The 12,511-nt window shown below is 53.7% G+C and overlaps 1 protein-coding gene across 2 annotated transcripts in view; it reads right to left on the bottom strand.

The window, feature by feature from the left end:
* Positions 1 to 19: 19 nt before the first annotated feature.
* Positions 20 to 12,511, bottom strand: part of LOXL2 (lysyl oxidase like 2) — a 91,148-nt gene continuing 78,656 nt past the window's right edge. Inside the window, exons 11-14 of one of the 2 annotated variants that reach the window (XM_008979119.6) lie at positions 6,301 to 6,416; positions 5,107 to 5,243; positions 1,670 to 1,781; positions 20 to 958 (exon numbers count right to left, since the gene is read on the bottom strand). In XM_008979119.6, the coding sequence (XP_008977367.4) occupies positions 879 to 958; positions 1,670 to 1,781; positions 5,107 to 5,243; positions 6,301 to 6,416 (445 nt within the window). In that variant the 3' untranslated portion in view covers positions 20 to 878. Of the gene's footprint in view, positions 959 to 1,669; positions 1,782 to 4,655; positions 5,019 to 5,106; positions 5,244 to 6,300; positions 6,417 to 12,511 lie in introns of those variants that run through there. The other variant, XM_078347221.1, reaches the window with a different exon arrangement.

Raw genomic sequence — 12,511 nt, 5'->3', positions numbered from 1 at the left:
AAGGAAACATAGACACGTATCATAAATCTTTTATTCCAAGTTCAAGTATGTGTAAGTGTCTGTGATGACACATGGTGTTCGGTGAGCGTCCCTGTCACCCAGGACCCTGGTTATAGCACCGTTGAATCAAAAACCCACAGAACTGGAACAATAGGAAGATAAGTCACTTACACAGGTGGGCTGGTTTTTCCTTAGAGCGGTACTTCCAAAGGCCCAGATGTCCGGTATTAAATACCACTAAATTTGTGATTCCCAAGTCTGTGAAAATATAATATCATATAGTATCTTGAAAAATAAAGGGGGCAGGTGGAGAGAGAAGCACCAAGTCTAGGCTCACTGAGTCAGACACCACGTGGCAGCATTATCTATGTGCCTATAGTAGACTAGAGTAGAGGGCACTGGTTTCCTGGGCAGAGAGGTCTAGATATTCAAGTTTGCTGAAAATGACCTAAGAGGAGGAGAAACGGGATTTGGCCTGACCTTCTCTTAGAGGGTGATGAGACTGCATTTGCCCATGTGTCACTGGAGAAGAGTGGCCCCATGGTGTCTGTGGTGAGCTCGGTGGCTTGGATGGGACAAGCTGGTGACAACCTGTCTGTGGGCCTCGTCCTGGGCAAGGTTGGCTCTTGGTGCTGCTTCGGCAGCGCTGTGGACAAACTGCAGCTTCCAAGGCCTTCTCAGGCCCCAAGGGTCAGGCAGCAGCCCCTGGTGAATGACGAGAGCGTCCCCTTCCTCCTGAGCTTGGACTTGGCTGGAGGGTCTGGATGGGTGGGGTCCAGGCTGGGCGAGGGCACGCGGCATTCATTCAGACTCACTTGGGGAAGTCCCAGGGAAGATGTGGTGTGGCCTGAAGACAGGAGGTGACCACGCAGCCGCCTTTACTGCGGGGAGAGCTGGTTGTTTAAGAGCCCGCTGAAGTGCTCAAATTTCTTTTCTGTCTCTTCGCTGAAGGAACCGCCTGAGGAGCGAGAATTGGGGAAAGAGAATGGGCAAATGAGATGCTCAGGCCTTGCCTGACCCTGAGCTGGGGGAGTGGGCCTCAGGGGCTCTGCTGGGACCCCCTCTGTGCGACCTCACAAGGACAGCTCCCAGGTGCTGGCCATCTCTAGGGCTGGGGACACAGCAGGTGCTCTGTCAAAGTGGACTGAACGAGTGGATAAATATAGAGCCTTTAATTTTAACCTCGCCAAGAGTGAGGGCCATGACTGTCCCTGCAGAGGAAAAAGCTCTGCCTTCCCTTTTTGTTCCCCAAATCACATCAGCCAAGGAAAAACCGTCTTTACTGGAGACTAGAAATAACAGTGGTTTGCCAGCTTCCGGCTTTTGACAGAAAAACCTGATAGGCAGCATCCACAAATTGCTGACGCCCACATTTTTGAGGTCACATGTAAAATGAGCCAGTGGCCTCCGCTCCAACCCTTAAATAGCCTTGGGGTCTGTGCTGGGCCAGCCCGGGTCCTGTACCACCCTCTCTCCGTGGCTGGAGCTGGCTGTAAAAACTCAGTCTCCATCCAGGCCTGTGTGTCTGTGGCTTCCGTCCTGAATGTGGAAATGTGGTCCTGGCTGCATTCCCCAAGCTCTTTACCCAAATTAGGAAGCTGACTCTGGGTCCTTGAGAAAGTAGGGCAGCTCCCGCCTGCTTCCTGGAGCAGGGTGGCCCGGGCCTTACCTATGTGGCAGTTGTACATCCAGATGCGGTGGCCGTCGTAGCGGCTCCTGCACTTCATGATGTTGTTGGAGTAATCGGATTCTGCAACCTCGTAGTTGGGGTTAATGACAACCTGGGGAGAAGCGGGGCAGAGGAGGCTGCTGGTTCCCTCTGCAGCCAACTCCACCCAGGCCTGGGGCTCTGCAAGACCAGTGACCTTAGGGAAGGGAAGCGTGGCAGGTGTGGGCTTCCCAAGAGAGGGGTCTGTGGGTCCCAACAAAGTCCCTGGAGCAGGACAGGGAGATACTGCCCTCTGTCCATGTCAGTGTAACACATACCCCTCTATGCAGGGTGGGCCTTCAGAAAGGGGTCACCCCCTCTTGGGAGTTCTGGGAGAGGGAGGAGTTGGGGTCTAGGGAGTCCCCAGAAGAAGATGCTGAAGCGAAGCAGAAGGGTGTGGGAGGGACTGGGCAGTGTGGGAAGCCGGAAGAGGGCTGCCTGGCACTGGAGATAGGACACTTGTCACAGCCACGTGACTGTAGACATGTCCCTTCCTCTCTCTCTGAAGTGATGGGTGGGACGTGGGGATCCGTGTCCCTGTATGCTCTGCTGGCCCAGGGCCTGGCTCTGGGGCTGCTGGAGAGGCTGCACCCTCTCCCCGTCCTTCCACCCCGGCCTCTGCATCCCCACAGCTGCGGGGACGTTGCCCAGGACAGCGGGAATAGGAAGGACAGATTCTGAGAGGGTGTCTGTGAGGGGACAGTGAAGAGGAGGTTTGGGGTGAGGACCCGAAGAGAAAAGAGAAAGGCAAGTGGAGGGAGAAGAGCCAACAGCAGTGAACAGAGGGGCAGAGGATCAGGTGACAGGCCTTGCCCTGAGGGTCCTGCCACATTTGGAAGGGCTGTGGCCCACAACAGTGAGGCAGGTACAAGCTGCTCGTTCAGGAACATTCTCTAAATTTGGGGCCCCCGAAAGGCCTGAACATGACCCTTTGGCAGGCCGCTGGGCCTGCCCAAAGAGGTGCTGTGGGAAAGGGCGGCCAGCCTGGCAGCTAGCCCTGTGCTCAGGCCCAGCAGGGCTGTTCTGGGGCCTGCACTGGCCCAGCTGTGTCCTGCTGGGGCCTTGGCCCTTTAGCTGAGAAGGTACAAGTCCCATTCTGCTGGGGTGGCGTGAGTTTTTTTTTTTTTTTCTTTTTTCTTTTGAGATGGCATCTTGCTCTGTTGCCCAGGCTGGAGTGCAGTGGTGCAGTTTAGGCTCAATGCAACCCCTGCCTTCTGGATTTGAGCAATTTTCTACCTCAGCCTCCCAAGCAGCTGGGACTACAGGTGCCTGCCTCCATGCCCGGCTAATTTTTGTATTTTTAGTAGAGACGGGATTTCACCGTCTTGGCCAGGCCGGTCTTAAAACTCCTGACCTTGTGATCCGCCCGCCTCAGCCTCCCAAAGTGCTGGGATTATAGGCGTGAAATCTACCCAACCGTTCTAGCTGCCCTCTTGTCTCTGGCTCACGTATGGTATGGGGCAAACACAGGTCCACATGCCAAGGCATGTGCAGGCTGTGCAGGCCAAGGCAGCGCTTTGGCCACCCAGGCGTCCCCACACTGCAGCTGTGAGGGCAGCGGATGCAGCAAGGGCTTGTGCTGGGGGCACGAGGGCCAGTGTGACATGTGGGGTGGAGGTGGGGCTGGAAATCTGTGTTCCCTACTGTCACTCTCCACTCATCTACTGCCGCCGAAGTCTCACAGGGGCCTGCAGAAAGTGGCTTTAAGCCCCTGTGTGTCTGTGAATCTAGGAAAAGATGAGTAAATGGATAAAGCTGGGGCCACCAGGAGCCAGGAGGCCCCTTCAGCGCTGCCTCTGAGCCCTGCACAGCCCCTCTGCATGGAAGGCTACTTCCTCCTCGCCCAGCCCCCTCCTCCCGTCCTTCACAGCACCACTGATGTCTGAAGTCAGGGCCAGCACTTGTGTCCCGTGAATCCCCAGGCTGGTGCTTGTAGTGCCTAAAGTTCAATGTCTATATTAAGGGGAATGTGCTGTTTGATTAATCAGAGGCATTATCATGCTTCTAATGAGGCCATTTTCTAATTGTATCATTTAGGAGCCAGGAACACAAAACACAGAGTTGATGTGTCTGGGGTTGTGTGGCAGTGAAATTAGGATAGTGATGATGCCCCTTCCTTGGGAGATTAAATGAAACAATGCATTCCCCAGGCTTAGATATTCAATGGATGCACTGGCCAGAATACAGGGAGATACACCCTCACCTAGCAAAGTGAGAGCAAGCCTGAAACAGAAACCACAGGCAGTGTATACGTGCACATGGCCACGGCTATTCATCCTTTAAAATAAATAACCCTCTGGCTATGCCTCTCCAAGTCTGTGGTTCTGGGATTGTGGGTGGAAAAGTGCTTGGCTGTCTGCTTTCCAGCCTCTGAAACTGCCCAGGAATCCTCTGAAAGCCCCTCTGTGGTCACTTCTCTGAAGGTGTTTCTTCAGAGGGCTGTCTGTCGGTGGGGACCATGTGCCAGGCCCTGGGCTGGCTGAATGCCCCCTCAGGAAAGCTTTCAAGGTGGAATGACCCATTTCTGCACATGCACCTTGCTGCCCAACATGGCAAGCTGGAAAATGAGAGGGGTGGGGAATGTGGGAGACGGTGGGAGGGTGGGATACAGCTTCTGCAGGTGCCATGGACCCATGCACCGGGAGACATTAGGGGTACAACACCCTGTCTCTCCCCCAGTTAGAGCCCTGGCCAGAACATGCAGCTGTTTTCTGGAAGGTGGGAAGCCAAGGCCCCCTGGCTCCTCCTCAGGGCTGGCCTTCTGCCCAGGCAGGGTATGTGGAAACAAACCCTGGGAACTCCTCTGACAGAGAAGGCACCTGGCCAGGCTGTCTGTCCTGTTCAATCTTTTACTCCTACAGATTCACTTCTTTGCATCGAAAATGGCCCCATCTGTAGCTCCTCTTTGATGAGGCAGATACTTCTGAAAGAACTAAGTCACAGACACTTTCGAGTGACACCCTCTTTATGATTTTGCTTTCAGTCTTGACAGCACAGACCAAGGCAGGCCAGGAGTACTAAGAGAAACAGGGATGGTGAGGGAACAGCTCTGCAGGTGACAAGAGGGGTGGGTTCCTGAGCGTCTGTGGAGTGAACTCCTGGCTGGAGGAGCAAGTCTAGCCTGCCGATGAGTTTTGAGTTGCACGTACCAGGTGTTAAGTAAATCGAACATCAGTGTCTCCGGCGTCTCTGGTCCTGTGCACGCCCTATTCCTCAGGCCCTCATGCCTCACATCTTTGGGTTAACCAATGGACTGTGATGGCCTCTGGGGGTAGCACCTTACCCTTTAGACAGCCTGACTTCCATGCCCCTGTGTGGACACCAATGGGGAGGAGCCTCTGGAGATGGCCTCCTCTCCCGGCCCCTGCTGAGCTGGAACCCCTTCCCGCCCACCTCACCTGGAACAGGTAGTCTCCAGGGGGCACGTCAGTGATGTCAACCCATTGGCAGTCGATGTCATGGCGGTACATGTCCCAGCAGCCCATGGTGATGCCCTGATCACCGAAGTTGGCACACTCGTAATTCTTCTGGATGTCTGCAGGCGGTAGGGAGGGGCACTCATCACCAGATAACCGTGGCCCCACTGCCCGGCCTCTTCTTGCTCCCAAGGCCCCTACCACTGCTTCATCTGGGCTCAGCATTCCATCCCACTATGTGGGCTTCTAATCTTTCTCATTTCAATAGAACCCCCCCACTCAATTCCCTACCCACATCCTGCCTCTTCCTTCAGGCCGGGCTCAAGGTCTCCTTCCTCCCTGAAGCCCTCCCTGACCACTCTGATCCACCCTGGACTTTCTGTGACATCCTTAGCCTGGAGATGAACTACATGTGTGTGTACCAGGGAAATCTCTAGTGTCTGTGGTTTAGCATTATGTGGGGGTCATGCTGTCCGTCTCCTCTGGAAGATCAGCAAGAGAGAGTGTAGGACCACATCTCTCTGACACTTACATGTTATCTGCACATAGTAAGAGGTCAATACCTGCCTGCTGTGTGATTTCACGGCAGGCCGCTTCAATGAATAACAAACTAAACACACATTTACTGAGAAGCTGCATGCCCAGACACTGCTCTAAACAGTGGGTATAGCGAGAACTGACAAGTCTCTTCAACAAGAGCCCCCAAGGCTACAGGTGCGCGAACGGGGTGATCACAGAGCACCACTCCTGCCTTTGAGGGGCTCCAAAGGGGTCATTTGAGTTGGAATTGAGGGTGAGAGCCTGGCGGGGTAGGGAACTTGGTGTTGAGACACAGGAAAAAAGGTTGGTGGCAGCCAGAGCGGGAGGGGTGGAGGCTATTGAGCCCAGATGGAGCAGGTCCTCGTCTAGACCTTGTCCAGGAGGCCCTGTGGACCAACCAGTGCCTATCAGCACAGCTCTGGGGTATCCTGGTGCCCCTGGAACCAGGTTGTGCCCATGTTCCCAGTGCCTCACTGTAGTTAAGGAAAGTTAAGGAAAGTCCAGGTAGGAAATGGTGGTAGTGGTCAGAGTGACACAGGGTGAGCACCAGGCCTGGGCTCCTGCCAGGTGATCGTGGAGGTGGGGACACTGGAGTCCCTCTGAAGCCTCCCATCTCCCCATTCCGCCCATAGATACCTCCTTCACACTCTGTGTCCTCCAAGCAGAAGCTGGCCTTGTGGCCCTCTGCCACCTTGGTGCCATTGAGGTTCAGCAGGTCGTAGTGGGTGAACACCTCCATGCTATGGTAGTGCCTGTAGCAAGAGATGGCCTGGAGGTCAGTTTCTGGAGCAACTGCTGCTTGCAAGCAGAAGCCTGGCTGGCAGTTTGCCTCTGGGGACAAGGAGGGGCTGGGTAGAGAGAGGAGTGGATGATAGGGGCCTAAGGAAAGGGAAGCCGGTGCTTCAGAGGCAGCTTCAGGGCTCTGGAGTCAGACAGCTGCTCACCTTCTAAACCTCCATCCTCTCCTCCACTGAACGGGAATGATCATCATAATGCATGGGGTGCTGTGGGCACTGGGAAGGTGAGCGGATTAGCCAGCACTGCATATGATAAGCATAGGAACTCCAGCTATTGGTTTTTTTTTGAGACGGAGTCTCACTCTGTCACCAGGCTGGAGTGCAGTGGCACGATCTCGACTCACCGCAACCTCCACCTCCTGGGTTCAAGCAATTCTTCTGCCTCAGTCTCCCAAGTAGCTGGGATGACAGGTGCCCACCACCATGCCCGGCTAATTTTTTGTATTTTTAGTAGAGACAGGGTTTCACCATGTTAGCCAGGATGGTCTCGATCTCCTGACCTTGTGATCCATCTGCCTCGGCCTCCCAAAGTGCTGGGATTACAAGCGTGAGCTACCGTGCCTGGTCAGCTATTGTTTTTAATAAGCATGCAACTGGCTCTCACTGTCCCTTCATGGTTGATGCACTTTCTTGGGACTAATTAAAAAACCCCACATTTTAGTGTCTTTTGAAATGGAATATGGTAGAGAGAAAACAAAAAAAGGGAAGGAGGCGTGATTAAGGGGGAGAGACGGAAAGGAACAGAACATGTGCCCTGCACAGGACATGCAGGTGCCCAAGGTCGTGTCTGTGCTTCAGACCCGGTCAGTAAGGGCCTGCAGCTTCGCCTCCAGCCCTGGGAGGTGAGCAGCGAGTCTGTGCTCCTCATGTTGCACAAACAGAGCAAGAAGAAGCAGAAAGACAGCTGGAGGCCTTCTGGGAAGGAGACACTGACTCATCCTCAGGGGCACACTGCAGCGGCAAAGGGAGGCACGTCCCTGGGGTTCCGGAAGGGAGTTCTGCCGGGAGAGCTTGTGCAGGCAGGCTGCAAGTCCCTTGCCGCTGGTTTACATAACGATGCTCCCTCTCTTCCCTTGGGAAGAATTGAGAACAGATGCAGTCTTGGAACACAATGCAATGCGCTTGGTTTAGAATAAACAAGGGAAACGGGGCTGTCACCTGTGGCTGCGGGCCTTCCCAGAGCTTGCATGGCCCAGGCCCAGGGCTGAAGGGAGCAGGTTGTCTTAGCCCAATTCCAACCTGCAACGTGCAACGGTTCCTACATGCTTGTCTCTGCCATTACAGAGACATTTGGAAAATGGGGGAAACTGAGGAACAAGATGCCAGGTCATGAGAGCAGAGTCCCCGGATCTGGGCTTCCTATTCAGCAAAGAGGGGAGGGTGGCTTTATCCGCTCTCGGAGCTGCAGAATTGAATAAGGTGAATGGTGTCAAATACCTAATGCAAGGCTGGTAGCAGATGAGTGCTGCGGACTTGGCATACCTGACCCTTGCTTGCGACACTCCCATCGCAGCAGTAACAGCAGCAGGAGTTTTATCACGTCCACTCCCACTGAGCCTACACTTCTGCAGCTGCCTGCGTTTGGCCTCAGGTTCCCTCTGCTGTGTATGCCCGTGAGCACACGGGGAAGACAGCAATGAACAGGAACAGAACAGGCTTCCTGGGAGGAAATTCGAGGCTCTTTTCCCTTCCTCCTGCATTTGCCTGTGCTAAAAATATCGGGAGTTTCTAAGTTGGGCTTCCCTCAGTCACTCATGTTTCTGGGTAAAATGACACGGAGCCCAGGGTCCACTGAGAACGTTCACAAGCAGGCATTTTGTGGCCGTTGAAGTGACGACTTTGAAAAAGTCTATTTTGGCTTCTTGAAGGAGTAAGAAGAGACATGAGGTCTGACTCACTGCCTAAAAAATGTCTGCATTGCTCAGAGAGGGGCTTATGTGACCATGTTTACCAGCTGGAAAGACTGAAGAGAAATAAGTTGATGCTCCGTTGTCTAAACAGAATTCAGACGGAGCGCACAGACAGACTCTTGTAAGGCTGACCCTGTCCCGTCCTCGGCTTCCTGCAGACTTGATTTAAGTCTTCCCCAGCTTCATTTTTTCCCTGCAAACACTCAGAGGGGAGCAGCTGGTTTCGTGGCCTCCCAGTTTTCCCTGGCTTCTGTCCTGGGCATCTCCGCTCTGCCTCTCGGGCATATGCGGTCACTCCTCCCTGGGGCTACATCTTTTTCCCAGCTGCTTGGATTAGAGCCTAGAACACCCCCACCACCAGCCATACACCCCAGGAAATACAGAGTGTGACTCTGGGAAGATGCGATGGTGAGTCTGTCGAGGAAGGTATTCCTCCTCTTCCCAGGCTGAGCTGCTGTGGCGTCTAGGAGGGGCCTGGATCCCTTGTGTAGAGTTAGGGAAACTTGGACTTGGAAAGAAAATCCAGACGCCAAGGGGAGAGAGCCTGACGCTTGGTGGAGGTCACTTGATCTCGACAAAAGGAGGCATAGCCTTCTGCAGTGAGACCCCAGAGCTCAGTGGTTTTTTGGTCTTGTTTTTCTTGAGACAGAGTCTCACTCTGTTACCCAGGCTGGAATGCAGTGGTGTGATCTTGGGTCACTGCAACCTCTGCCTCCCAGGTTCCAGCAATTCTCCTGCCTCAGCCTGTCGAGGAGCTGGGACTACAGGTGTGCGCCACCGTGCCTGACAAAATTTTTTTTTTTTTTGAGACAGTCTTGCTTTGTTGTCCAGGCTGGATTGCGGTGGTGTGATCTTGGCTCACTGCAACCTCTGCCTCCCAGGTTCAAGCGATTCTTCTGCCTCAGCCTCCTGAGTAGCTGGTATTACAGGCGCCCACTACCACACCCGGCTAATTTTTTGTATTTTTAGTAGAGACAGGGTTTCACCGTGTTAGCCAGGAAGGTCTTGATCTCCTGACCTCGTGATCTGCCTGCCTCAGCCTCCCAAAGTACTGTAATTATAGGTGTGAGCCATTGCGCCTAGCCCAGAGCTCAGTGTTTTAAGACACGGCACTTGCCAAGGGAGGAGGTGTTAGATGCAAAATGAATGGAAGATAAAGCTGGTTCAGAGGAAGATGGGAAACGCAGTTCTTTGCTGTCCTGGGTCATTGGTGGCCCCAGTGAAACTCCCAGTCAGCCTTGGTGTCCCTTGTAGAAGAGATGCTTGGGCTCTACATCTTTTCTCATTGCAGCCATGTGCCCCTGGGACATCTGGAATGGACAGTCCCAGAGGTGCTCTGCGATGGTGGGGCAACCGTCCTGTCCTCTTTTCAGAGAACACTGGGGGTATTTCCATCCCAGGAGGAGCTGTTGGGAAGGCAGAGGCCCTTCTGCCCGCTCCACCTGCCATCCCCCTGTGCTAGGCAGCCCCTTGGCAGCAGCAAGCCCCACAGATATGATGCGGGCCTCAGATAGGCTCCGAGGAGCCACATCACATCTGAGGGCTTTGATCCTCCCAGGAACCTGTGCCGCACATGTGGCAGGCAGGGTGGAGGGAAGGGAGTCTATCCTCTCTGCAGCCATGCCATCCCTGACCTGGAGGACTGTCATCTGAGCTGGAGCCCACTCTCCCTGCTTCTCCTTCTAGCTGCTCTCCTGGGGCTCCCCTGAGGTGGGAGGGCCAAGCCCCTTGGCCTCTGCAGCCTGGTGTGCATCTGTGCCCAGTGCTCTGTCCCCTGTCAGAGCTGTGGCACATCATGCCAGTCGAGTGGGGGCATCCCCACAAGTGGCAGCAGAGGGACCGCATGGAGAGCATCGGCCAGGGTGTAGTGCACGTGAGACAGAACAACTCCGGGGGCACCTTCCTCCAGGTCTGGTGGCCGTGCGAACTTCCAAGATGGCCAATCTTGGTGTTTCAGCTAAGGGCTTTCCAAGAACAGAACCCTCCTCCTTGAGGCAGCATCAGTTAAACTGGAAACAGCATTTTTTTCCCATTCCCACAAATTTGAGCCAGGGTTCTCAAGCCGGGCTCCAGATGGCCTTCGGAGTGTCTGCAAATCTGCTGACATAGGCTATTAAACTTCTAGAAATATTTGTTTTGAGGAAAGGACAAGCCAACTCTCATCAGCTTCCCAAAGGAAACCAATAGAGGTTTGAGGCCTGGAATCCTGTTCCTCCCACAGCACCTGGCAAAGTTACCTGGTGCTCAAGGGACCCCTCCTAAAGGCCCTAGGATCTTATGGTCATTGTTTCTAAGCTACGAACCAGGACGGGGCGAGAAGGTACATGTGCTCAGCATGTCCTTCCTTCCCCTCCCAAGCCATTGACTGGAATATCTGTAAGCAAAGAAATAAAACAGACCACAGGAAAGCGGTGTGGCGGGGGCAGGGAGCCACGGTCCCCAGGGCCAGATCAGAAGAACATTTCCAGGATGTCACCATGTGCCTATTCTTGGAGGAGACTGATCCTTGGACAGTAAGTATACGGCACAGGGAGGTTCCTACCATGTAATCTCTGGGTGGGCAGCCATATGCAGGGCTGAGATGCAATTATCTTCTGCTTATAGACCCACAGGCAGCAGCAGCCCCCGCCTGCCCAGGGGTTCCACCCACACACTCCCTGAAGGGAGCCAAGCACCCATATCGTCATAACTTCACTCTGACTTACATCCTGAAGATGACTGGTATGCTTCTCTATAAAGACTGCACCTTCGGCCAAACGCAGTGGCTCACCTGTAATCTCAGCACTTTGGGAGGCTGAGGTGGGCAGATCACCTGAGGTCAGGAGTTCAAGACCAGCCTGACCAATATGATAAAACCCCATCTCTACTAAAAAAAAAAAACAAAAATTAGCTGGGCATAATGGCATGCGCCTGTAATCCCAGCTACTTGGGAGACTGAGAGAGGAGAATCACTTGAACCCAGGAAGCAGAGGTTGCAGTGAGCCGAGATCATGGCATTGCACTCCAGCCTGGGCAACAAGAGCAAAACTCTGTCTCAAAAAAAAAACAAAAAACAAAAGCCACACCTTCTTGGGCTAATCAGGACATTCAGAGCGTTCACTGAATTCCACCATAGTTCTTTCTTGTGAGTCTAGTTGAACAGCTCTATCCCAAACTGATTCGAATGTGACTAGATCATCAGTTGCGATATGAAAAAAAATAAAAGCCAAAGATAGATTTCTGATGAAGAGTCAGCAGAGAAAAAAGAAAAGGGTATGTGCTTTGAGGCAGACAGGTCCGAGCCCAGATCCCTGCTCTCTGCAACTCCTAGCATTATCTTGGGCAAGAGACAACTCCCAACCTCTGTGTCCTTCCCTAGGAAAACGAGGTTTCACTGGGCCTGACATTTAGAATGGGCCAGGACATGTTAGTTCTGCCCGTAACAGTGATGGCCACATTCCAGAGCTGCCACAGAGCCTAACATCATCTAGACGAGGGCTTCTTAGACTTCAGTGTGCACACGGCCACCTGAGAGTCCTGCTAAATGCAGATGCTGATGCTTAGGTCTGCAGTGTGCCCTGGGATTGAGGAGCTCCCAGGCTCTCACGTGGTGGCTGATACCACCAGTCCGAGGACCTGACTTTGAGAAGCAGGGATGTAGTGCAAAGCCTCGGTTGTACAGATAGACCTTCCGAGTGTGGAGAAGGGCAATGACTAGGTCACAGTCTGCAGCCCTAAAGGGGGCTTCCTGCTGTATTAAGTGGCAGAAGACTCTCTCCCTTCCTTTCCAAGAGCATACCTGCTTCTCTTTCCTCTACCCACCCAGCTCAGGTCTGAGCAAGAAAATCCCTGGACAGGCAGAGACAACAGGTTCTGGATTAGATTAAGAGGCCAGGCAAAGAAAGGGAAAACAAACAGAAGAAAGGGTAGAGGATGAGCAAATGGCTGGTGGCTCCAGTGGGGCTGGCTGTAGGATTTCACCCTGTTCTGTCCTTGCCTGGGATTTGTAGCACTGGGATCAGGTCCACAAACTGACAGAGCTGGAAGGGACAGGCGAGGTCCCAGGCAACACAGCCCCGCTGAGCCAACATCACGCAGCAGGCTAGAGGCATGGCTGCGTTTAGAGACCAGGTTTCAGGATTCCTGGGCCCAGACTGCAGT

Source organism: Callithrix jacchus, chromosome 13 (genome assembly GCF_049354715.1).
Source record: "Callithrix jacchus isolate 240 chromosome 13, calJac240_pri, whole genome shotgun sequence".
NCBI classification, from domain to species: domain Eukaryota; kingdom Metazoa; phylum Chordata; class Mammalia; order Primates; family Cebidae; genus Callithrix; species Callithrix jacchus.
This window is presented reverse-complemented; position numbering and strand designations above follow the sequence as displayed.